Source organism: Onychomys torridus, chromosome 11 (genome assembly GCF_903995425.1).
Source record: "Onychomys torridus chromosome 11, mOncTor1.1, whole genome shotgun sequence".
Taxonomy (NCBI): Eukaryota; Metazoa; Chordata; class Mammalia; order Rodentia; family Cricetidae; genus Onychomys; species Onychomys torridus.
Genome location: NC_050453.1, coordinates 18,483,939 through 18,507,985, shown reverse-complemented (window position 1 = coordinate 18,507,985; position 24,047 = coordinate 18,483,939). Strand labels below are relative to the sequence as shown.

Below are 24,047 nucleotides of genomic sequence, written 5' to 3'. Positions count from 1 at the left end.
CATTTTCCTAAAAGCAAATTGTTTTAACCTTTAATCTGGTTTTTATGACATTAAGTAAAACCATAACTCTGTCTTTGGAAGTAAACAGCCGCATATTCAGCCAGCATCACTGCCTGCATCTGGTCAGATCTCGTAGACAATGTCACATTCTAAAGGGAGTGCCTGTTAGGTTAGGCTTTCTCTTTAAAGGCACAAGCCTTTGCATGACAGTGGATTATCAATCGTCTGCACTGGTCACATTCAGTTGTTTCATGTTTTAAATAGACTTCATCTCACAATCTAGAGATACTCCATGGATGTGTATTTGTGGATGTGCTAATTCTCTTTGTCAAGGAACTGAAGCTAGTCTAAATTTTCCAATGAGCTTTTATTGTATTAAGATTCATGGAAGAAATAAAAGTGGACTAATTTTGAATTCACGTGTATATATTTGATATAGATTTTTTTTTCTCCTCTGTCTGCCTAAGGAAATAGAGAAATTGAGACTAGAACTGAGCGAGAGCAAGCAGCATGTGGAACAGGAGCAGCAGAAGGCAGCTCAGGCCAGACAGGAGTGTCTGCAAGTAACAGAGCTGCTGGGCGAGTCTGAGCGCCAGCTGCGCCTCACCAGGTATGCCCTAATCCCATTACGCACGCAGCACCCAGTGCATCCCACTGGTTCCTGCCACAGGCTTCCAAACAGTTGTTAGTCTTAGTCATTCAATTCACACACAGCTTTCAGGCATATTACAGAAAGTGAATATGTGGCAAGCAAAACACCCAGACACGTGAATGATGAGTGTGGCAGGGAATCACTGATATATTACAAAACCGTTTGTCTGCAGCACTCAAATATTTAAGTGATGCTTTATCAGTATAAGCAAGATGACATATTTCTCCCACCACCACCTCTCTTATTAATTGTATGTCTAATAAAAATGTTAAAATGAAGACTTGGAGGAAATGTATTTATGGAAATCACCAGATTCTGTCAGTAGTGAGAGACAAAAGGAGGAGACACGCTAAGAGCAGATTGCAACGGAGTTGATACAAAAATAAGGGACATGTTTCCTAAGGAGCTGGAAGATCTAGAGATGAAGTTGAGAGTCTTTTGCATTCAGATCCTTATTATAAGCAGGTTTCTGCAGCAAGGTATTTTGTTGCAATGTTTTCCTCATAAGATGTAGTGCATTCGTCATTGTGGCAAGTTTAAGTGAGCATACAGCTCATTCAGAATTAAAATAGGACTCTATGTTGCAAGCATTGTGAGTTTGCTGATTTAGAAACACACACATGCACGTGCATGTGTGTACACATGCATATACATAAACATACATGCATGTGTGTGTACATATGCACATACATAAACATACACCGAAAGAAAAATCCAGGCAGAGAAGTAAATACTTCATTTCACCACTTCAGACTTTACAGCTTTTGGTTTTTTTTAATCAATCCTCTGTGTTTGTTCGATTCTCAGAGGGTCTCAGTTTTTAGAGAGAATTTTGTCTACAGTCACTGTAAGTTTATGATATTTGATTTAATTTACAACATAAGAAAACACTGGTCTTCCCATTGCAGTATGATGTTGAATTTAAGCTATGAAAGGAGAATGATCCCTTTTGCATTAAATATGACAATGTAATTCTGAGCACGGTATGATAACAGATGGAGAAAAGCACTACTTGAACAGCCTGCATTTGGAGAAAAAAAATATTCTAGAGGTTGGTGAACCTCCCAAAGTTTTGGATTAGTGCTAAGATGCCTCCAGTTCTGTTCAAATCAAACTTTGTTAAAAAAACATTTTGTTATGATAATCTTCCAAATGGCTTGACACCTTCTGATTTAAGCAGTGAGAGGAGAGAGCAGAAGAGAAGAGAGAAAAGAAAGCACTTTAGCCATGTATGATCCCTGGGGAAAGCCCCAACAGATGAAACACTTTGAGGAGGAAAAATGCTTAATATTGCAGAATAATAGCTGCTCTTTGAGTGTCTATTTAAAGCATTGTCACTGTGGCACTGAGAACACACTATTAACCCAGTTCCTGTGGTCATTTAATCCTCAAATCTTACAGTTGAGCTTCATCATGATAATGTTGCTAGTTTTCCTTTCTGTCAGACTTCTATTGAGAACCAACCATTTGTGTGTTAAACACTCCTAAGCTATAGAAATGGGACAGCTTTTAATGTCTTGGTGTGACCGAGCTCTGGTAAATAAATATTAATGCTGCTTCTGCCCCTTTGCAATTCTGTCTTATTTGGAGTTAATTTCTGGAGTCAAAGTCTGTTAGAGTTTCCCTACAGTATCAGTTTGTACCGTCTGACAAGATCAGTTCCTGCAAGTGGAGCATATTAAGATACAGTCCCTGCTGAAATGGACGCATGGTAACTAATTCCTTTGTTCTTAAGAGAAAAGGTTGTGCTGGGTTCCCTAGACAGCTTTTGTCTGCTGTGCGTCACTTATACAAAATCTGTAAAAATGTAAGCCCACTTTATACAAAGAAAGCTTAATTGATGATTTTAAGTGTAATGCTTTTTATAAGCATTTTATGCTTCATTTATGTTCATGTTTGATAAAAATCACAATCATAAATTTAAAAAAGACAATTAAAACGCTAGGGAACTAGACACATTTCTCCTTCACACTGGAAATCAGCCATGCCTTTCGGGCTAAGTGTTTCTGACATGTCTTTTCAGAGCTTCTGCTGTCCTTTCTTCACTCAGGACACCTGTGAGTGGGACTGGGCACTGGCACCTTTCTTTGTTGTGTAGGTCAGCTGAAGTACAGAGCCTTCCTGCAAGTAAGCATCTCGCCACTCACTCCCAGACCTTTTCAGTGACGCATTCCAGCCAAATGTTAAAAAGTAAATATGAAAACCATCATATAAATGGTGGTGAAACAATGAGTCAAATCTATATAGGCAGATAAAAAAATTAAAACAGGAGTAGAAATCTGTAGAACATTCTGAAAGAATCATCTACCACTTTTGATATTTGTCCTTATTTAAATTCAAATTGCATTAAAGTTGGGAAATAGAAATTCAGCCTTCACTGAAGGAGCCAGCTGGTAAGTATAATGTTTACTTGGTACACAATTATTTATTCAACACCTACTAGGTTTTAAGTAATTTGCTCATCCTTAAGCATCAAGAGGGAAAATAAGAGCCAGTTTCTGCCGTTCGGTTGTTGACACTAAGCTAGAGGAGTCAGCTCTCACGTGGAAAGACAGGAGAAAGTTACCACAATGCCATGCTGAAGGAAGGGCTCCTGCAGAAACACATAGAAAGGAGAATGGGCTAGCTCTGCACTGCAGGTCAAAACAATAGCAAAAGCTGATGGCTAGGGAGTGTGTTTGATAAAAGTCTGATTCAATAAGTTTGTGTTGAGTTCCAAAGTGAAAAAGATAAGCTAGGTATTCTGGATAAGGGACCGGTATATACAAAGTTATAATTACAGGAGAAAACATAAACTCTACTAAGATTTGTTGGTAGGTAGGAGCTAAGACTAGAAAGGTTCTCAAGAGGAGACCAGAAAAAGTGTAGTGGGCTGTGCTGTGGAACTAGGTGGTTCTGAGAGGGATTGTCAGTTCTTGATACACTAAGCTTGCTGTCAACACAATGGACGATGGGCATTCTGAACTAGGCTCCCTATGTAGCATCATGGACAATAATGGAGAAGAGAACCTGGTTAAGACAATGTCAGCATCTAAATCTCATAGGCCACATCTGGCCTACTATGTGTATTCCATGCATGGAGAATGGTTTTATACTGTTTTAATAATTGGGGCAAGAAAAACTAATATTTTATCATACCTAATCATCTGTAAATGAACTTTTGTGGGACCTAGCCACAATTATCCTGTGGGTGATGGATGACTGGTGGCTGAGCTGAGTGAGATCTGCAAAGCCTGAACTATTTACTGCCTGGATATTTACAGAGAAAGTTAGATTCCTTGGGTGTTGCGAGTGAGGTGTCAGGAGCTTAGGACAGGTTCAAGTGTGCATTTTTAGAAGATGAGTGAACAGTATTCTGAAAATAGATTGAAGAAGAGGGATTTGTGGAGGTTCCATCAGAAGATGTAACGAAGGCTGAGGCCAATGACTGTCCCAGCCAAATGAGAGGGGAATCATGTGTTCAAGAGGCCTTTTTAGATAATAAGTATGAGAGAATCAATCAAAAGTGACTACATAATTCCTAGTTTAGATTGATTGGATAATCCTTAGCTTCAACCAGGAAACATAAAGAAGTAACAGAAGAAAAGAATATATTGTATTGGGAAACCTGAGTGTCATGTAGCTTCTGTGTGAGGAAAAGGTGCTAGCTAGAGCTTTTGATCTAGACACTGCTACACAGATATTTAGTTATTTATGGATGGATGGATGGATGGATGGATGGATGGATGGATGGATGGATGGATGGGTGGATAGATGGATGGATAAATAGATAGACAGGTAATAGATAGATGATAGATCTTCATGATAGGTACCAGTATACACAAATATACAAATATGGGAGTGCATTGAAACCATTTCAGGAAAAAAAAGATATATTTTTTTTTGCCTTGGGCCTTATGCATGCTAAGCATATACCCTACCACTAAATACAATCCTAGTCCAAGGACCCTGTTTTTAAGTTCAATGGAAAAGAGCCAACAAAAGTAAGATGGGGCTTTCAGATGTATAAGGATAAAGAAAGATGATTTAAGACAGTTTGGTGAAATAATCAAGTGCTATTAAAGCTCACATTGTCACTAAGGGAAGTCATAGAGGATGTCTAGGACTCTGGAGACATACTGGTCTTTGTGTGGCATGTACTACTGCAGAGACAAATCTGATTATAGTGGGGCATCTAGGACCGCGTAGACAAGCCTAAGTTATAGTGACGTGTCTAGGACTCTAGAGACAACCTGGTTATAGTGGGGCACTGGGACTGTGAAGACAAACCAGGGTTACAGTGGGGTGTTTAGTGCGGTAGAAAAAAACCTGGGCCATAGTGTCTTCTTAGGGATTGCACTGTTTTTAATCTTTAGACAAATTACTTAGCTCTTTAGGTCTAATTACTTGTAAAATGAGGTGAGACTAGATTATTTACTCATTTTTTTATTGTGACTCTGATAGGACTTACAAAATTATCTTTTTTTTTTTTTTCCCCCTAGACAGTTTTTCTGTGTAATAGCCCTGGCTGTCTTAGAACTCACTTTGTAGACCAGGCTGGCCTCAAACTCACAGAGATCTGCTTGCCTCTGCCTCCTGAGTGCTGGAATTAAAGGCATGCAACACCACCACCTGGCAAAAGAATATTCTTTTTTAATTCCCATTTCTGAGTGCTTAGACTGCTTCAAATATCTTTTGTATAAGATGCATCCTTAGTTTGCACTTCCCAGGGCTTTTTCAGAACTGTCTCTCAGGTTTCCATTCCTGCTTGTTGTAACACAGGCTCCACCAGTCTCTCAACAGGGGTTATGGACGTCATCTCCTAATACCTGTCCAATCGTTAGCGAACCCTTGCACAGAGAATATCCACACGCCACCCTCTTGACTGCCATCTTACTCTCCTCAAAGCCTTCCATTGTACCCACTGGCTGTCACAGAGGTCCGCATCACTCAGTGTGGTTATTCTCGTCATTCTGGCAGACTCCGGCCTTCCCATTTGATTCCTCCCACTAACCCTCACTGCTGATTTCCGGCCAGATGCAGCTGATGTAACAGCCCTTGTAGTGACGGCTGGCACTTCTCTCTTTTCCCAGTGTTCAACGTGAAACCCTGCAGTGGCTTCTTCTAGTCCAGTCCTAACCTCTTTTCAGGATCTCCCTGAATCCAAACTTCCCTGCCGCTGCCCTGCCTGGTGACTCCTGGTAGAAGAGAGGACGGCCTTCTCTTGATTCTTCCATCCTCCTTGAGGGAAAGCTCTTAGGTTAAGAACATATCAATTTTCGTATAGTTTGGTGCCATGATTCCCATAACAGCTTTTAGAATAAAGCTAACACTGGAGGCTGGGACTCACTGAGCCCTGTCTGTGTCACAGGAATTGGCCAGGAGGCAGCTGCTCTGTCCTTGGAGGAGCTTCATTAGACGTAGGCTCCTGTTTCCCAGTTTATAGAGAAATAAAATGAGTCATCTAAGGTCACTCAGCTGATATGTTATAGAAGCAGATTTGAACCCCAGTAATTTGCCTGCCAAGCTAATCCCTTATCCATTAGGCTGTAATTCTATGTAAATTACTAGGGAAATGGATAAATGTGATTGTTCCCAAAAAGACAACTGAGAAAATCAGTAGTGCTAATTTGTAATAGAAATCCGTGTTCACGGATCCTTCATGTACTGATAGACATATCCGTCATGACAGCCAGGTCTTCTTGTGGCCATTCATTCCCTTTAATGTTTGTGATGAACTGTCACTCTCTTGGACTTCATTTTTATCAAGAGGAAGGAGGCTTTTATAGAAAAGTTGAAATCCCTTTGCATAGTTATTATTAATAAATCCAGACATCTTCAGAACTATAAGATATAATCCTTCATAAAACTCTCCTTTGTGTACATGTGTCAGGTTAATTTGTGACAAAACTCTAAAGCAACCATTCCTGGATGTTTATGTGACTTAACAGCTACTTACACTGGTGACACTCTTCCTCCTAAGTATTGTACCTCACTGACATGCGTTCTTTTACATTCTGTCTGTACCCTTTTCTCATATTTGCCCTGGAGGGAAATTCCTGTAGAAAGCCTTGGATCTGAATTGCCTTAAGTGTAAATGGGAGACCTACCTATCATTAAACCTGCAGACCCCTGCTGTTATCAATGTGACTATCATGAAAGGTCTCATTTCTCCTTTACATATGCAGTTTCTCAAAGAATTCTCAGAGCAGCCGTGTAAGTGAGAGACTAATAAGTGATCATTATGCCCTGACCTACTTTTATGACCCATATGGGAAGATCTGACCTCTGACCTAGATAGCTAGCAAGCTGCATTTCAGCTTTTATATCATTTTGAAATTGAGAAAAGCTACAGCAGGGAAGTCACAAGGTTATCCTACTGTGATGGACAGGTTAATTGGGACAACAGATGATTAAGACTTCTTTGCTAGCGCTTCCAGGTAATAACTGCTATAAATGCTTCCCTGAGTTAGTTTGACTGCTCAAACTACCAGCATGAGTCAGGACTTTCTCTTTGAGTTCTTAGAAATCCTCCAAGGAAGAACTACAGTGCAGCTGGCTGGCCCTTTGGTTTCTTTGACTGGGGACTGGCAGCAGCGCCACTGTACCGTGGTGTGGTATTGGAACCATCCATGGCAGAGTCTCTGTGTCTCATGATGCCCCATTCTTTCAGATTTTCCCATCTCATAGAGCAAATCCTTCATTCTGAAACTGAAGAGAAAGAAAGGAGATGCCTTTGATTTCAGACTTCAAGTACATGACCTCCCAACCTCCACTTTCAAAATCTCCAATTCCAGGACCACCTGCTTAGAAGCAGATTGTGTCTATATGCACATGGCTGCCTTTGGGATATGGCAGTCTGCAGCCCAGCAGAGCTCCAGGGTGCCAGGGGAAAGTCACATTTTGCTGGGAGAAAGTTCTTTTACAAGGAGGAAGGTGTGAAGGACCCTGGGTAAGGAAAGAGAAGGTGTCTGCTCTGTTATCCTTGTTTATTTTAAAATATGATCACTGATTTTTTTTCCTTGGCCTGAGAAATAGTTTGGAGAGAGAAGTGGGGAAAGAGGAAAGCTTCTCTGTTCATGTTGCTCTGAGCCTGGCAGTGTCTATTGCCAATGTGTATCTGAAGAGGCGTGGCCAGTTCACAAGGTCACTTGGTTATTTACTGTAGAGAATGAACTCTGACTGCAAGAAGAAGCAAGAGGTAAAGAATGCACTGAGTACATGCCAATATTGCCTGGTTCCCTACAACAGTGTCCCTACAACACTAGCTTGCTACTAGTGTATGGTATGAGAAACTTAAGCACTGAGTCAGTATAGAGACTAATGTATTGTCTGGGTAAGACATGTTTCTTTTTCCCCATCTCTCTCCCTCCTCCCTCACTTCTTTTCTTACTTTGTATTAGGGGTTGGGTTCAGGGCCTTGGAATGCTATGTACACAATGACCACTGAGCTACACATACCCATAGCACCTCTGTACATTTAAATGGCAACAACTGGTGATGGGTGAGCTTTTTAAAACTGGAAGTGGGTGCCTTTCTATTTTAACATCCATTTGTGTTGCATTGCCACAAAACTAGTACTTTGCAAATGATCATGAATTCAAGCCTACTTGTTTAATTACAAGAAGTTTGAGATGTTCCATATCTCAGAGCTAACAGTGAGTTAGATGGAGAGCAGTCCTTAACAGATAAAGAAGCTCTCTCGAAGAGTGAGGCTTGCAGTCACAAGTAGGAAAGGGGAGAAAAGCAGGGTCTGAAGTAGGCCATTAGATGCCACAGTCACACACACACACACACACACACACACACACACACACACACACACGTATAAAAACAAAAGTCTCTGCGGGTTGTAAAATCCCAGATATTGAGCAGGACCCAGACCTCTCTTATTTTTGGTTCCTCAACACTAAGCTTGGCATCAAGTGTTTAGCATTAATTTTCCTCTGCTCCCTATCACTAAGGAAACACGGGGAAATGTGCATTTCTCGGTAGCTTAGGTCCCGACCCTGGGCTCACTTGGAGAAGACAGTGCAGCATCAGTGTGTTTCTTGTTATTACACAGTTAACTTCATTTTTTCCTCTTGAGTTTTATTCAAGAATTTTTAGCCTAAAGTTTCCATTTAAAAGTTAAGCTCATTTCCCCCTCTTGTACTCCTCTCATGAATAAATTAAGCAGAGAACGTGTCAAAAATAATTTTAAATGAATATATGTGCAACCAGCATCTTCAAGGCCCAAAATAGATGGCCTTGGTACTGTTATAAATGCATCCTCGTTGCCTCCCCCACCCAGTATCAAGGAAAGCAGGCTGTCAAGGAGCCAGGAAAAGAGAGGCATTCCATTTTTCTCTGGTGGACACCACACCGCCTGTGCGTGGTCTCTCCACCTGTCTGACAGGCAAGGCCCCCTGGTCTCAGTGTGGCCCGGGGCAGAGAGGCTTGAGTCAGAGGCTGCCAGGAAATGTGTGTCTGCAGGTTCTGCTCAACGTTCCCTGGCTGGCTCCTCTCGGTTCTGCAACGCCCAAATGTGTGTGCAATGAAAATCGACTCTGGGGATGCTCTCTTCTCCCCTGCCACACAGGCCCACAGCCTGGAGCATGGTGGCAGCAGCAGCCAACTCATTTTCTGAAGAAGCCCAGAGGAAACCGAGAAAGTATTGCCCACACCACTTGCCCAACTCAGCAACAACGAGCATCAAGTTCAATGAAAATAGAAAGAGCAGAAAGGCAACAGTGTGTAGTTAGTACAGTACTCCCAAGTCAGAGCTTTTCCCAAAGAAAGTTCTGTTCCCCAGTATTACTGTAGGAAAAAGGAGGGAAAAAACAGTTGACTTAATGATGTTTAATTTCTTCTCAATCACTGCCTCCCTCCTAACTGGATTTGTTTAGTAGGTCAGTTGTTAGTTAGGCATTACTCATTTTTTAATTTAATAACCACACATTTATTACACAGTGAGTCATTGATTGATAAATCCAAGAAGTGAAGCTTTATTTAAAAGCCTGTGATGGTTTAAGAGGCTAGAGATTTTTCAGTTTCCTCAGTGACCAGACTCAAAGTCTGCCATGGGTTGCACACTGCTGCACTGTTAGGCCATATACACAAGTCGGAGTGGGTAACAGACAACTTTAGCTCAGAGTATAAAGAACAGCCTGTCAATCACACATCTAGCTAAGGAAATCTGTGTTCCACCATGGCTGTGTGTGGCCTCCCCCAGCATGCATCCCATCATCTGGAGAGAACTGAGTATCTCCCGCTTTGACCATGTCCTGGCTGGAGTGTACAGGGAAAGATGGGTTGCTTGGGTTCTGGGGTCTAGGAGGGATTGCTTCTCCAAAGAGGACTCTGTAAGAAGTTGGCCTTGGAAGCTGCGTTGTCTTTACCAGATCCTGTTTGTGACTAAGAGAGTTACCAAAAGGTAGAGGAGTGATTTTATATAAATGCACTTCTACTACCAAAAGACTTCTACAAAATAAAGTAGCATGTCACTGTTGGTGTATATGCATGTCACTGTTGGCTTACATGGAGGGGTGGAGGTGTTGTACATGGGTGGCCCTCGCTGACTTTCTAGAAGCTGATCTGGTGTGATCTTTACTTGCTCTTGACAGGTGTCCTTCCTTGGTTCCTTCACCTTGGGGAAAACCCCCAACTGCTCTTTATTTCTACAGATCTTAACTGTGGCTTGATGAGGATGCACAGATATGTAAAATCATGTTAACAAAAACTTGTATAAATTGGAAGGGTTGTTTGTCTGTCTGTCCAGGGACTTCAATGCTTGAATTCATGTAAAATAATCTAATTAACTGTCACAATGCTCAGTCTAGAGAACTTGCAACAATTGAGGGCATGATCTGTTACTCTAGCCCCCTTTGACAAGGTTGTAGTGTTAACAAATTAAGGCTACAAAATATTTTGCTAAATATGTTCCTTCCTGTTTTCTAACCTTACATAGTCTTTGTCTTGAGAGGGAAAGCCATCTGTCCCTTCCTGATACTGTCCTTTGCTACTGGAGGCAGCATTGCAACCCAGGGGCTCCTTGGCTTCCACTGGGGGCACTGGTGGCGCTTCTGTCTCTTCCCTGTCTCTGAAAGGGGACATGGGTTCATAGTCCTTAGTGGTTGAATTGGCCAACAATGTTGGGGCTGAGGAGAGATGATAATCCTTATTAAGGAATACTGAAATCTATCTACAGTAAAAGAAAGCCCGTGTCAGAACTGGAGAGGAACCCACATTTTGCTCCTGCACCCAGACTGATTTTCACAAAGAATTATCTGTTAAAAGTAGAAGGATAATGGCACAGGAGACAACCCCGTACTAATACACTTCTTAGATGGTATTTCACGTTTGCTTTTCATTAGAGTCAGGAATGGTTCGACTCTGTCCTTGTGATTCCGTCAACATTTATCCCTATCTGGTTTTTATATACAAAGGCTTGGGGATGCCAGGAAACAAACTGTTAACGGAGAATTAACTTCTTTGGCATGCTTTCATACTTATCTTCCAAATTAAAGAAAATGAAATGGGCAGAAACAGAGTGTAGATTACCTCCTTTTTGTCAAAAATGGTGGGAATTTGAAAATTAATAATAAAGAAGGGAACAGATGCAGTAACATGCCAGAGGGAGATTAATGTGGAGAGTGAAATCTGTGAGCAACAAAACTGAAGCAAACCGAATCAGTGGGAGGTGGTTGTACAATCAAAATCAGGATAAAAGAGAAATTACAAACAACCCTGCACTTGTCAAAGTAGTAGTAATGAAATCCTGACTCTGCCAGCAGCGAGAACCTGTGTTAGCACTTTGGGGTAAGGATGGTAGCCGGGTGCCAGGTAGGAGGGCAGTGTTAGGTTGCTGGGCAGCAGCCATCTTGTGTAGAACAGATGGCACTGAAAGCTGGCAGGGGAGGGGCTCCTTAGCAGAACTAATCAGACAGTAACAGATAGGGCAGCTGGGAAGGCTGACCACAGAGAGGGAGCCTGCGGGGTAGCTGAGTGCCATGATGTTTGCAGTGGTGTGCCCATTGGTCTGAGAGAAGACCTTGCAATGTCTTTCCCATCTATGGATGAACTGAAACTTTTATTTGAAAAGGAGAATTGAGTTGGATTATGTCAAACTTGGGGGTGGGGATGAGTGTTAGACTGAGAAGAGGGAACTGTCCATCTCTGAATTCGTCGCATGGGTTTTCAGTGTCAGCTTCTGTGGAAGTTTGATTTTTGCAGCATGTGTGGCTCTGGCATTCTGGTCTCCGTTGTAGCACACAGAATGATCACTTTATATATTTTATGCATCAGTTTGCAGCATCAGAACTATACTTAAAATTAGAAAAGACTTTCTGATATGATTTCTACCACATACGTCTCTCACAAATGAAAACTAAAAGCAACCAGATGATATGTGCATGGCTCCTTAATAATTCTTCATAACCTAATTTAAGCTGCGTTTGACTTAGAGCCACTAGCTCCTTCATCTTTTGCCCCATGTAATTATGGATTGACCATCAAAATCTAAGCATCCTTTAGAGCCCAAACCTTAAAACAAAAATCAAATTACTTTGCAAAAAACACGAGAACCCAACTTGTTAAATTTAATTGTGCATAAAGGAGCCATCATTCTTGATAGGTCAGTACATTTGTGTAAATGCTATGACTTTGTCAGTGATATCCAGGTCTCTGACATCTGTTTTCAAACTTGTATCTTTCTTTCTCCTTTTTTTCCAGAAGGTTTATAGTTTGGCTCAATTTATTCATTTTGGAGGGGGAGGGGGAACATTACCAGGATTTGAAATAGGTGGTATAACATAGCCATATGCTATTTATGCAGCAGTTTCTGCAATAAATCTAATTTGGTGCTGTCAAAAAATTAGACTTATTTGATATAGCAGCACATTAGTAAATGATTGTGGCAGATTTAAAGTTGTCATTTAGTTTCTTCTAACTCTTAACAGAATCTTGCAAACCTGTTTTCCCCACCTCATTGAGTCTATGAAAATGGCTCAGGTCTTTGTCCTACAGATCTGCAGTATTTTTATGTCTTTCCTTAAGGTAACTGAGAAAAGGGGTGAAAAGTGAGTATCTTCTGTTTTCAAAATAACACTGGCAGACAAAACTCAAGGAACCAGGGGACACAGTAGCTTCTCTAGCCTGTATAGTTCTTAGAAAAGCTGAACAGTCAGGCGCGTTCGGAATGAAGAGAAGCTAACATCAGCTCTTTATTAAGGAGCTTAAATGTTTTACCTTCCATCCTACACCCATATGCTGTTTTAGGAAAACTGGCATTAAAGATGTGAACGGCATCAGCTCGTCTTCACCTAGTAATGCCCTTAGAAACGGCTTTCCTCTCCCTACTGCAACCTGGCACCATTACTGTGGTGCTTTTTTTTTTCCTTGTGGAATTTATGGCTCAGGTGTTGTTATCAAACTAAACTTTCTCCTTCCTACTTTTCCCATTTCGAAGATAAAATAAGCACACAAAGTATTAAGCAGACAAATATTTGTATTCTCTGAATTCCTAAGTGAGTCTTTAAGAATAGCCTGATGCTGCTCCCTTTCTGTGCCTTGTGCTTTTACGGAAGGGAAACATGTTTGTGTGTGTGCATTCCGGTGCCCGTGTGGGGCTGGAAGTAATGTTAAAGCTCACTGATTTTTCTCATTTGTTTCTGTTCGTATCTATCAATTTCCAAAAGAAGGTGACCGGTGTCTTTCTGAAACCCAGTTTTCTGAGGAGCAAGGGTTCTTGCAAGCAGCTTCTTTTAGGTTAGCATTCTGCTAATGCTAGTTCCTTTCATGAATCATAGGCACCACAGAGGTGATCTAATTACCAGTACTCTCTCAGTGCCGTCCAGAAGCGGGGACCCAGGTGACCAAACCCCCATCAAACACAGATTACACAGAGAGAAGAGAACAGCCAGAAGGGTGTTGAGCTACTGGGTCCGTCAGATGCAGTTTCGAAATTTTCTCCACATGAAGTACCAACTATTTAGAAATTCTGTTTGGGGAGATAAGAAAAGAATACTCCCCTTTGATCCCATATTTTCAGTAGAAAATCCATATATTAAATATTATTGCATATTACATAAGAAGGATTTAAATAATATATTTAAGTTCAGTAATATATTTGGAATTGGTGCTAAATATGTCCCTTCAGTTAGATTTTAAACTGTAAATTTTGTCTGGCTTTGTATTTAGCAACATGATGATTTTCCTTCACATGTCCAGAAAAGTGCTTTGAGAAAAATCTGTTTTATAAATTGTACATATTTGTCCAATCAAAACCCTCAGGTTCAAATTTTAAATTCCCTGTGTTTTCTTGACTTGTTATAAATTAAAATATGCTTTTTGTTTTTAAAAGAAAAGTTGAATTCTTTAATTTATAAGGAATATGTAAAAAAATTTCAGACTTTTGGATTTAACATACCATCTGAGATTGTTTAAATCTCAAGGTAATACTACAAAATATCCAGCAGCCTCCTGAATGAATGGCACCATGTCATATTTAGGTGTCCATTGTGACAGGGCTTTGGTCACGTCCCTAAAGAATAGCTTCCCCTTTCAAATTTGAATTGATAAAGTTGAATAGAGTCACTGTTTTTTCTTTCCTGGACAGTAATGGTATCTAAAATACTCGTCCGTGATTAAACCTAAGAGGCTGTGCGTGTCTGTCTGTGAGACTGGTACCGTGGCTGTAGATGACAGTGGTCCCACCGAACACCCACTTCCCACTTCATGGCTGTGGTCGCTGCTCTTCCCAGGGCTACCCTTGACAGGCAGCTTACACTCCTTTAGGTAGACGGTGTGCTCACTTGGCAGCCTCTCTTTTCTTATTATTTAAGCAGACCTTATTTTTCAGTGCTAGATTTAAAATATGCACAGGTTATGTGTATATTCTGGATTATAAATTTTTCAAAGCAGTGATGGAGCTGTGTGTTAATCCTTAGCTTATAATTGAAATGGTACATATTTGCACATTTTAAGCCTTTCAGTGTAAAATTTCTTAATTGGAATACTTTCTCCCTTGGCTAATTCATTAGTGAAAATATTTATCCCTCAAGTTAATGCTACATACTATGTAGCAATTTTTACATAGTGTAGGCTTGTTTGCGATATTTTGATTTCACTTTAAAACTTTTATTTTGCTTCTGATACATATAGTTCGTACTCAGTATAATGAGAAGTGCAGACACACATGAAGAAAATACATGTCAGCTGTCTGCTTTTACAAATGATCATTAAAATACCCTGTCTTTACTCCTTTGACTCCAAATTATTGTCTTCCCAAACCCCTAAGTAATTTTCACAAGTAAATTACACAACAGAACTCTATCTTCTGCTGGTTGGCAGTAGAGGATTTAAATCCATGCCGACAGTTCATTTGACAATGACCTTGAGGGGCTTCGCTTCTTGAAGAAGAAAGCAGAAGCTTGCGGTAAACAAAGTTCACTTCTGACAGATGGATTGAATGACAGAAAGGTTGCGAGTGCCAGAATAGCCCTGGCAGAGGAGGAAATGTTCAGTGGAATCCAACAGGAGAGGAGGTGTGAACAGGTGCAGGGTTGCTGACGGAAGGGGAACCAGATGGAAGGAGCCACAGCCAGTTTATTTAAAGGAAAAGGCAGAAAACATTGAAAGGCTGTGCGATCAGTGGCTAAAAGTGTTCATAGAGGAAGGTAAAAATTCACAAAGCAAAACTGCACAGTGGGGTAGCTAACACTTAGCATAATGGTAGTAATTTGTGAGTTTAGTTTGGAAGTTGCAATTGAAATACATTCATCTTGGCTCTTTGCACCATCAAGTATAGATATTTGAAAGTTGTTTATTTTTTTAAGTTTCCAAGCTTTTTAAAATCCATCCATTAATTTATTTTTTTCCAGCCAGAAGCTCCGTTATGATAATACTAAAATTGTGTTGTCAGCTAAGAAAAGAAAAAAAAAATAAAGTGAAGGTTAACATTCCATTCAGATTCATCTCGTGATACTTGAGTTTTGTTCACATATGGGAAGCAAATGCGTGCAGTGTTGGGTGACATCTGTAATATCTAAGAAATTTGCAATGTTAGGCTCGATGCTGTGGGTTGTTTTTGTTGTTCAGAGTCTCTGTTCATTTTGTGAAGTCCAGCATCTTATTTCAGCAAGGAGAATGCCTGAAAACACACATTTGTTGGCCATAAACTGCCAGTCAGTTTCCTCTGCTGAGGTTACCCCAGCTCCCATGGCCTTTTAGTGACCAGCTCCCATGGCCTTTTAGTGACCTGCCTCCGGGCAGACCCCTGCACACTGAGGAACAGTTTGACATACAGTGGAGCAGGAAAAGAGGCTTTTCTTGTTTTCATGGACATTTTAAAATTAAACGTTCTTCTGTCCTTGCTAGAAGTCTGTCTGGTCACCCCACACGTGCTGCTTCCACAAGCCTTTGACTCTCACGTTTTCTTGAGAAGTTTCCTATGTTAGGTGGCCATCGAGAAGATGCCAGTGGAGAAGGAGCAATCAGGAAGGAGTCTCAAAGACAACAACCAAAAAGGATAGTTAGTTTGAAGTTGTCTAAATGTAGTAGAATATCTGTGTGCTTCCACAGAAACTAGGGCACAGGAAGTTGAGTAGTCACACTTCCTGGCCCAGAACAGTCTGGATCAAGCCAAGTGTGCTTGACTAAGTCTGCACGTTTGGGACACTTTGAATTTCCAGGTAACCTAGGATCTGTGATACATTTTTGTCAGTAAATATGAAGGACCAAACTTTGATTATGAATTGAGGAAGATGTTCATTTATTTCTATTGGTTTGTGGACTTGAGCATTTTTGGTCTCATTTTAGTTTGGGTAAGGCTGTATGCAACCGTATTTGGGAGGAAAAATAATGTGATTTCAAACTGAACTTGAAAATGACTGGAGTCCATTTGCTTCCATCGTAATGAGCTGGGTATGCCACCTTCCCCATCACAGTGACTGGCTGTCTTCCTCTGTCAGTGCCTGTAGCATGGTACCACTTAGAATGAGGTAACTAGGATGCACATGAGCTATGGGGTTCAAACTGCAAGACAGAATAAAGTCCTACAGCAATTTGTGTTATATATACCACGTAACCCATAGATTCAGTTGCCTGTTCTTCATGGATAAAACAAGTAACTTCCCCCAAATAAATCACAAGTTAGTTGTACCCAGCATAGTGAATCTAGGGCCTTTCATTAAAGGGGTCTTGCAAGGTTCTTTTCAGTGACGGGATAACAGCTTCTTTGCTGTTAACCATCTTTGATTGAATATATCTTCTATTCCAGCTGCACCAGGCACCACTTACATTTTAAAATAAAGAAGCCATGATCCTTCTTCACAGATATCAGACACAGTAGCAGATAAAGTTTGTAAGTTTATGTATGGGTATCTTTGTCCATATAATCTAGAAAACATTATGTTCCAGTTATAAATTTAGTATTATTAAATGAGTGGGTTAATAAAAGCATTTAACTAATACAATGCTTGCTGTAATAGTAAGAACTGAAATTCACTGAAGCCAAGTGGCTTGCCCAAGGTCACACTTATTTAGTGGCAGCAGGAAGTAGAATATCCATCTCCTTACTAAGTATACTGATGATCTTCCTGCATTCTACAAGTTCTACTCATTCGGACTAATTGACAGTGTGATTTGTCAGGTAAATATATAAAAGCCCCTAGCAGTTCATAAGACCTTTTGGAACTTTTCTGTTAAGTCTCTACGTATCTCCCAGAGGGAAATTTTAAAGATACACATTAGGAAAAACTGAGTTAATTTATGGTAAGATCCTATAAACTGCCATATAAAATTATTTTTTCTTCCTCCTCCTCATTGCGTCAGATCTCCTGCTCCCCCATCCCAGACCATTTGTGCTGAGCCCTGCAGCTCACAGAAAGAGAAGGAAGGTGATGTCATCCACTTTAACCTTAGCCAGTCCTCTGAAATGGGGTGCAGGATGCAAAGGTTCTTTACCACTACCCAGAGAGTAGCTGACTGCTCCCACACCAGGCACCTCACTAGAAGGTCTTCCGTGTCCTCTACTGCAATCTTGCTTCTATGAGTATTCTTGAAGGTAACAGTGGCATTTAAATAATTAGTGGTCATTTGGTTGAATTTAGATAGTTTTCAAATGTGATTCTGAGAGTTACTGGAATAAACTATTAGTGTGAATACTTTGGTCTAGGTCTATAAACCTTTAGACAGTCTTTGGCTGACGCTGAAAAGGATGGACCCCTAAATTGGGCTCCGAGAGAGAGTTCATTTTCCTTCATCCCTCAGCACATGAGTCACCCTCCTTTCCCATATTTAGGTATTCCAGGGAAGCAGAGCACACCATGAGTAGTAAGCAAGCTCTCAAATTCAAGAGCTTTGCATTTACTGTGTGTTAACTCTGTAGATTCAGTGGGAGGCGCATATAGTTTATCCTTGTTCAAGCAGACGCTACCAGTGAGCTTTCTATAAATAACCATCTTGAAATGATAATGACGCCTGAAATTGGGACTCTGAAGAGGACTTAGACTGTGTCGCCCTAGCTTTTCTACTCACTCCTCTTTCTGGGTTTTCAAATTAGATTCCTTCCAGAAATTCAACCCCACCGCTTTTTATGGAAGTTTGAAACCATTCACTGGCTTATTTTTATTTCTCAAGGTGCAGATAACATCCTGTAAGAAGAGAATTAACTACAAAGGCAGAAGATTAACTCACCAGGCAGGGATGGTTCACTAAACTGGCTAGCAGGTTGATAACTATGTGGTCTCTGGGAGAACTTGGAAAGAGTTCATTTCTTACTAAAAAAAACGTCCAAGGGTGGGAACGTGATTGCTGGAAATTGAACACAGAAATCCCTGGGAAAACTCTCAGCTAACCTGTTATTTCTCGCTTAAAAATTACAGAAAGATGATTAAATAATAAACATTTTCCAACTGTATTTCAGTCTGCAATCCATGTATAGAAATAGATATCTTGCTATCTTTGAATAATTATCTAATATGGTTTGTAATTTAAGTGTGACATTATATTTTGAGAGTTATTTAAAGTCAGATTTAATTTACAAAAACTAACAGAGATATCATCACTTTTTGGAGGGTGGGGATTTATACTGGGGCTAGAACCCAGGGCCTCACATATTGCAGACATATTGTCTGCCACTGGGCTACGTTACCAGCCTTATTATTTATCTTATATACTATGGCACATACTTTAGCCTTAGCTGTTCTCAATGGCCTGTTAGAATTATCCTTTCTTCTACCTTTAAGTAATGACTGGCTTACTATCAGGGTTAACAAAATGTTTTTTTTAATAGTATTTATTTTATAAATTTTGCATTTTGATATCTTCATAAAGTATATACATTTTGTGTATTTGAGAAGTATACTTACTTTTATTTGTGGAACACTGAATTAAAAATAATGCTTTGATATGGAAGGTAGACCAAGGAGTTATGCTTAGATAAGCCAGCATGGGAGCCACATAGAAAGCAAAAATTGCAAATAAGTTGCGTGTATCCTTACAATTTTTCAAATAGCCACATTTTTTAAAAGTAAAAGGAAGCTGGTAAAATTTATTTTAATGGTATGGTTTATTTAATTAAATAGTAAAGAAATAGTAAAATTTTTACATGAGATCAGGATAACACATTGAAGACATTTTTGCCTCTCTTTCTCCCTTCCTGCCATGTCCTCTCCCCATGTGAGTGTTTCATAGTACTTGTCGATTCCATTAGCTCCATTTCAGATGCTCAGAAGCCTCCTATACAAGCATCTGCTAGCTGTAAACTTTTGTTCCTAAGTTTTCCCACTATATATGACATAGATACGATTGTATTGTATGAACTTATACCCTGGATATATAACGTAGATACGGTTGTGTTATATGAGCTTACACCTGGGTTCTTTTTTTTTTTTAAGATGTATTTATTATGTATACAATATTCTATCTGCACATATTCCTGCAGGCCAGAAGAGGGCACCAGATCTCTTTACAGATGGTTGTGAGCCACCATGTGGTTGCTGGGAATTGAACTCAGGACCTTTGGAAGAAAGAGCAAGCAGTGCTCTTAACCTCTGAGCCATCTCTCCAGCCCCTGCACCTGGATTCTTACTTCTGTGGTTATAGAGTTATCTCAGCTTTTTCTTTCAGTCCTTGGCAGTAGCCAAGGCTCATTTTGACTGTCTTTGTGCTGATGCATCATCGCTTGAGGAGGAATAAGATAAAGGAGCAGATAGACTATGCCAGCATCATAGTACAAAGGTTCTAGATCTTTCTGCCCCATGTTTGACACATTAGAAGTTGTTGAAAGTAGCTTGATAAAGAAAATAACTAGATACTAGTCCAGTGCTCGCATTAAGATACCCCTTACTGGTGTTCCACCCTTAACTTGGTGGCTTCATGTGGAGACCCCACAGCAACCTGATTTCACTTTATGAGTGAAAACAATGTTGTTGACTGAGATGAAGTTCCACTGAACACCACACAGTCCTGAGAGGAACTAGGCCTTAAGCCTAGACTTGTGTGTGCCCTGGAGTTCAAGTGCATATCCACTGTGTACTACCACGTTAGCTGTTAGCTGTAAGATGGAAGGTTTTATTTTTCCTCAAGGTTGATTGTCATCGAGATTATTATAGTTACTGCTTCACTTTGAATTGCCCTCTACTAAGGAATAATAATACATGCAATGATTGTATAATTACTGTACAATAATTGTATAATGTACATAAGCACAATGATTGTATTTACTGTGTTATCATTAAACCAAAAATACTGTATGCCCAATGTCTGTATAGTTCTATAAGGAGAGGTACTGTAAGTGACCCCATTGTTTCTTTCATTGAATAGGATATTAGACACACTTAGGGCACAGAGATAACACACAAAGGACTTTGATTCCTTGCCTGGTAGACATCAGAGTCCATTTTCTTAAATTCTGCTTCGTGTGTACAAAGGAATGCCACAGTCCTACTGTGAATAGTGGGATAAAGAGATGGCAGCTCAAAGGCCATCTGTTCTCAGAGGTATTATGGGATTTCAGTGGCTTACATTCCTCCTCTTGGGGCAAGTAGAAATATAGAAGTGCTTTTGAAAGTAGCTTTAGGGTAGGCAGAGGAGCGGGCCATCAAGTTGGGGATGAGGAAAGGTAGCGGGAGGGCTGACGAGGTCACACTGAGAGGTGAGAGGACAAGGAGGACTGCGGCACCTACACCATGAAGTGGAGGAGACCGAAGAGTACACACGAGAACTGTCACCAGCAAGTGTCACAAAGCCAAACAGAAAGAAAGGCAAATCATGACACCCTAATTGCTGAGGCAAGAGAAACGTTTACCTCGTCGAGAGGAACGAGGCATTCGGGTCTGTTGCCCCTATAGAAGCATAGTGCTTCTGAGCTCCGTGGTGGGCAAGTCACACAAATGTCACCCCAGCATTGAAAGTGAGCTTCTGTTTTTGTTACCAAGTCAAGACCAGCAGTCAGTGAATCACAGTGATGAGTCCTATCCACAGACACGCTGAGTGTTTGACCAGCAGCTCTCAAGTTAAGCACGAAGGAGACTGACACACTCTCTAGGAGGGCTACAAGTGAAGCAGTCGTGAAATTCTGCTGTCTTTACTACGGCAGTCCTCATCTCCAAACTCCTGGCTGATTCTTGAACTTGAAACAAAGCTGGACACTGAGGTAGACTCTCAAGAGGCCTTTGTATTCAACTTATGAGCCTTAACTACAAATGAGAGTCTGTTGATTTGGTGTAGTTTGCTTAAGGAAGCACCGGCATAGTTAATATATTTGAAATGTATTTCTACTGCAAATGGCCAGTATTCTATTACCTAGAATGCTGTCATGAGAAAAGCCTCTTTCCTGGACCTTCAGACTAATAAGCATTATTCTGTCACATTTGAAAAATAAGTTATCAAAAAATTTAATAATAATTTTTAATGTTATATCATGTTTATCAACAATTTTAATTGCTACAAATGACTCCAAATCTTCACCATGTAATTGCATATTCTATAAAATAAGATTTTTAATAGCAATAGGAGTTCTTCAGTAAGCCATATTTTTTGAAAATGATACACATCCTTTATTTGGTTATAGAAATGCCATTGTAATATACATTGATCCTGTTAGTGTCTGATTTGAAGTTGTTAACCAGATGAATTGATTATGAGGAATACCTAAATAAGTTGATACTTTATGGGGGGAAGGGAAGAGTAAGTGGACCAAAGGTATCAGTTTACATGGACAAATTATGGATGAAAAGTGGGAATTTTTGATGATGTGAAGATGCAAAGTCAAAATCATCATCTAGCTTATTTATGTAGTAGCAGATTTGTATTCATTTTTAGTGTGGAAATTTGGGCACATGGTGCTGTAAAATAGGCCATAGAAATGCTTTGCAGTTCAGAGGAACTTTGTCCAACAGTCGCTTACTGCAGCAGGCATCCCCCACCCCTGCCCTGGGCCAGTGAAAGTTCAACAGAAAAACAGTGAAATGGGCATTTGATGGCCGTTTAGCCTAAGGATCTACCTGTGGTTTCTGCCCCATCTAAAGAAGCCATTGTAGACATTGCTCTTACTATTGCTGTAGTAATAAGTGCTTTGCCTGCTTCTAATGTTGTCCCTTCCCCATCTGTTCCCTCACTGCCGCCAGAGTGATCTTTCTCAAGCACGGGTGTGATCACAACACTCTCCTGCTTAAAACCCTACATTGGCTCCCGATTTCCCTCGGGATGAGGGCCTTAAAAATAGCTTCAAGTTCTGGCTCCTGCCTCCATCCCTGGTCTCATCTTTCTTCAATAATCTCCCCTCCACCAACTGCTCACTGCTACCCCACAACATATATACTCCAACCTCCCTGTGTGCCAGATGATTGCAGTTTTCCAAAGGCACCTGGCTTTCCCTCTCCCCGGGTCTTTGCACATGCTGCCCACTTGACTTGTCACAATATTCTTCCTATTCTTTGGAAGGTGAATTTCTACTTAGGCTGGAAGGCTTTCAGTGTATAAGCCTCCAGACAGACCCCTCTGTCACTAGCCACTCCCTCACTCTTGTCCATTCTACCTGAGTGACCACAGAAATTTAGCCCTATTTCAATATTTACTACATTCTGTTATTTGAGTTTTAAAGTAAAAACTTTGTTTATTTTGTTGACTAGACTAAAACCTCTTTCAGAGCATGGTGTGTGTCTCTTGTATTGATCCGTCTCCATACATTTGTGTTTGGCATAAAGTAGTTGTTCGTTTGCTGAATGAGCATTACAATATTTGATTAAACATGAGCTCCCTGTGTCTAAGGTAGTATCATGGAATGGAAAGAGCACTGGACTTGGAGGCAGAAGACAGGTCTAGTTCAACTCTGCTAGTTAACCAGATATGCAGGTCGCTTTGACCAAATCCCCCTGTGGGGCTGAGGATTTGATTCAGTGGCTAAGAGAGCTAATTGCTCTTGTGGAAGACTCAAGTTTTGTTCCCAGAACCTACATTGTCAGTTGGCTCACAACCACCTGTATCTATGGACAGCATCAGGGTCTTTGATATTCTCTTCTAGCCCCACAACCACCAACATACACACATCATACACTCATACACACAAATACAAATAAATATTTAAAAGAAAGGAAATATCTTAGTGCCCTAAGTTTGAGATCCTTCCTGTTAAACGAGAGTATCTCTTCCATAGCTCTGAATTCATTGGAAGAAAAGGCAGGTCGATGCATCTGACTCTGTCTTGTGAAACAGAAGGCACAGCCGTGTTCAGGATGAAGCCACAGAGTCTATGGATTGGTTCTAAGAAAGGGCAAGTGTAGCTTGAAGTTAGAGCTCTTGCCTAGTGTGTTTGAGGCCATAAACACACACACACACACACACACACACACACACACACACACACACACACACACACACGAGAGAGAGAGAGAGAGAGAGAGAGAGAGAGAGAGAGAGAGAGAGAGACAGACAGACAGAGAGACAGAGAGACAGAGAGGGAGGAGAGAGGAGAGAAATGTGAATAGAATAGAATGTCTAATAGTAACAGGCTCTGTCTAGGTGTACATGCACCACCCTCCTTTGCCTTGAAGGTGAGTTCTCAAGTGTTTTGGAAATGCTATAAGAACACATTTTGGAGGGAGATGTATTTTCAGAGATGTTCTGTTGAACATTTCCTTTCCTTTGTGTATATTTCTTTGAAAGAAATTGACCTCCTTTTGGTTTCTGCTTTCTTTCCAAGAACTGACTCATGCTTAGATCTGAGGCTCAGATCTCAACACTGCACTTCAAGTTCTGACATAGTTTGAGTGAGGAAAAGGAACGTAATTTACTGTAGGAAAGATGGGGCATGCCACTGAGGAAGGAAGATTGTGAAACCTGAGGCCTTTCCTGGTTCTTCCTCCCCAGAGTTTTGATGTTTACTCAATACAAGAATACAGCCACTGTTGGCAGTAACCAGGCACTGGCAACA

The 24,047-nt window shown here is 40.6% G+C and overlaps 1 protein-coding gene across 8 annotated transcripts in view; it reads left to right on the top strand.

Annotated features, from left to right (window-relative positions):
- The window catches only part of Sdccag8 (SHH signaling and ciliogenesis regulator SDCCAG8), a 202,756-nt gene that overhangs the window by 93,691 nt on the left and 85,018 nt on the right, over nucleotides 1-24,047 (top strand). For all 8 annotated transcript variants that reach the window (XR_004946180.1, XR_004946179.1, XR_004946181.1 and 5 more), the window contains one exon: nucleotides 468-610. Coding sequence is in view for 3 of the 8 variants with exons in the window: in XM_036202138.1 (XP_036058031.1) it covers nucleotides 468-610 (143 nt within the window). In the remaining 5 variants the exon portion in view is untranslated. The remainder of the gene's footprint in view (nucleotides 1-467; nucleotides 611-24,047) is intronic.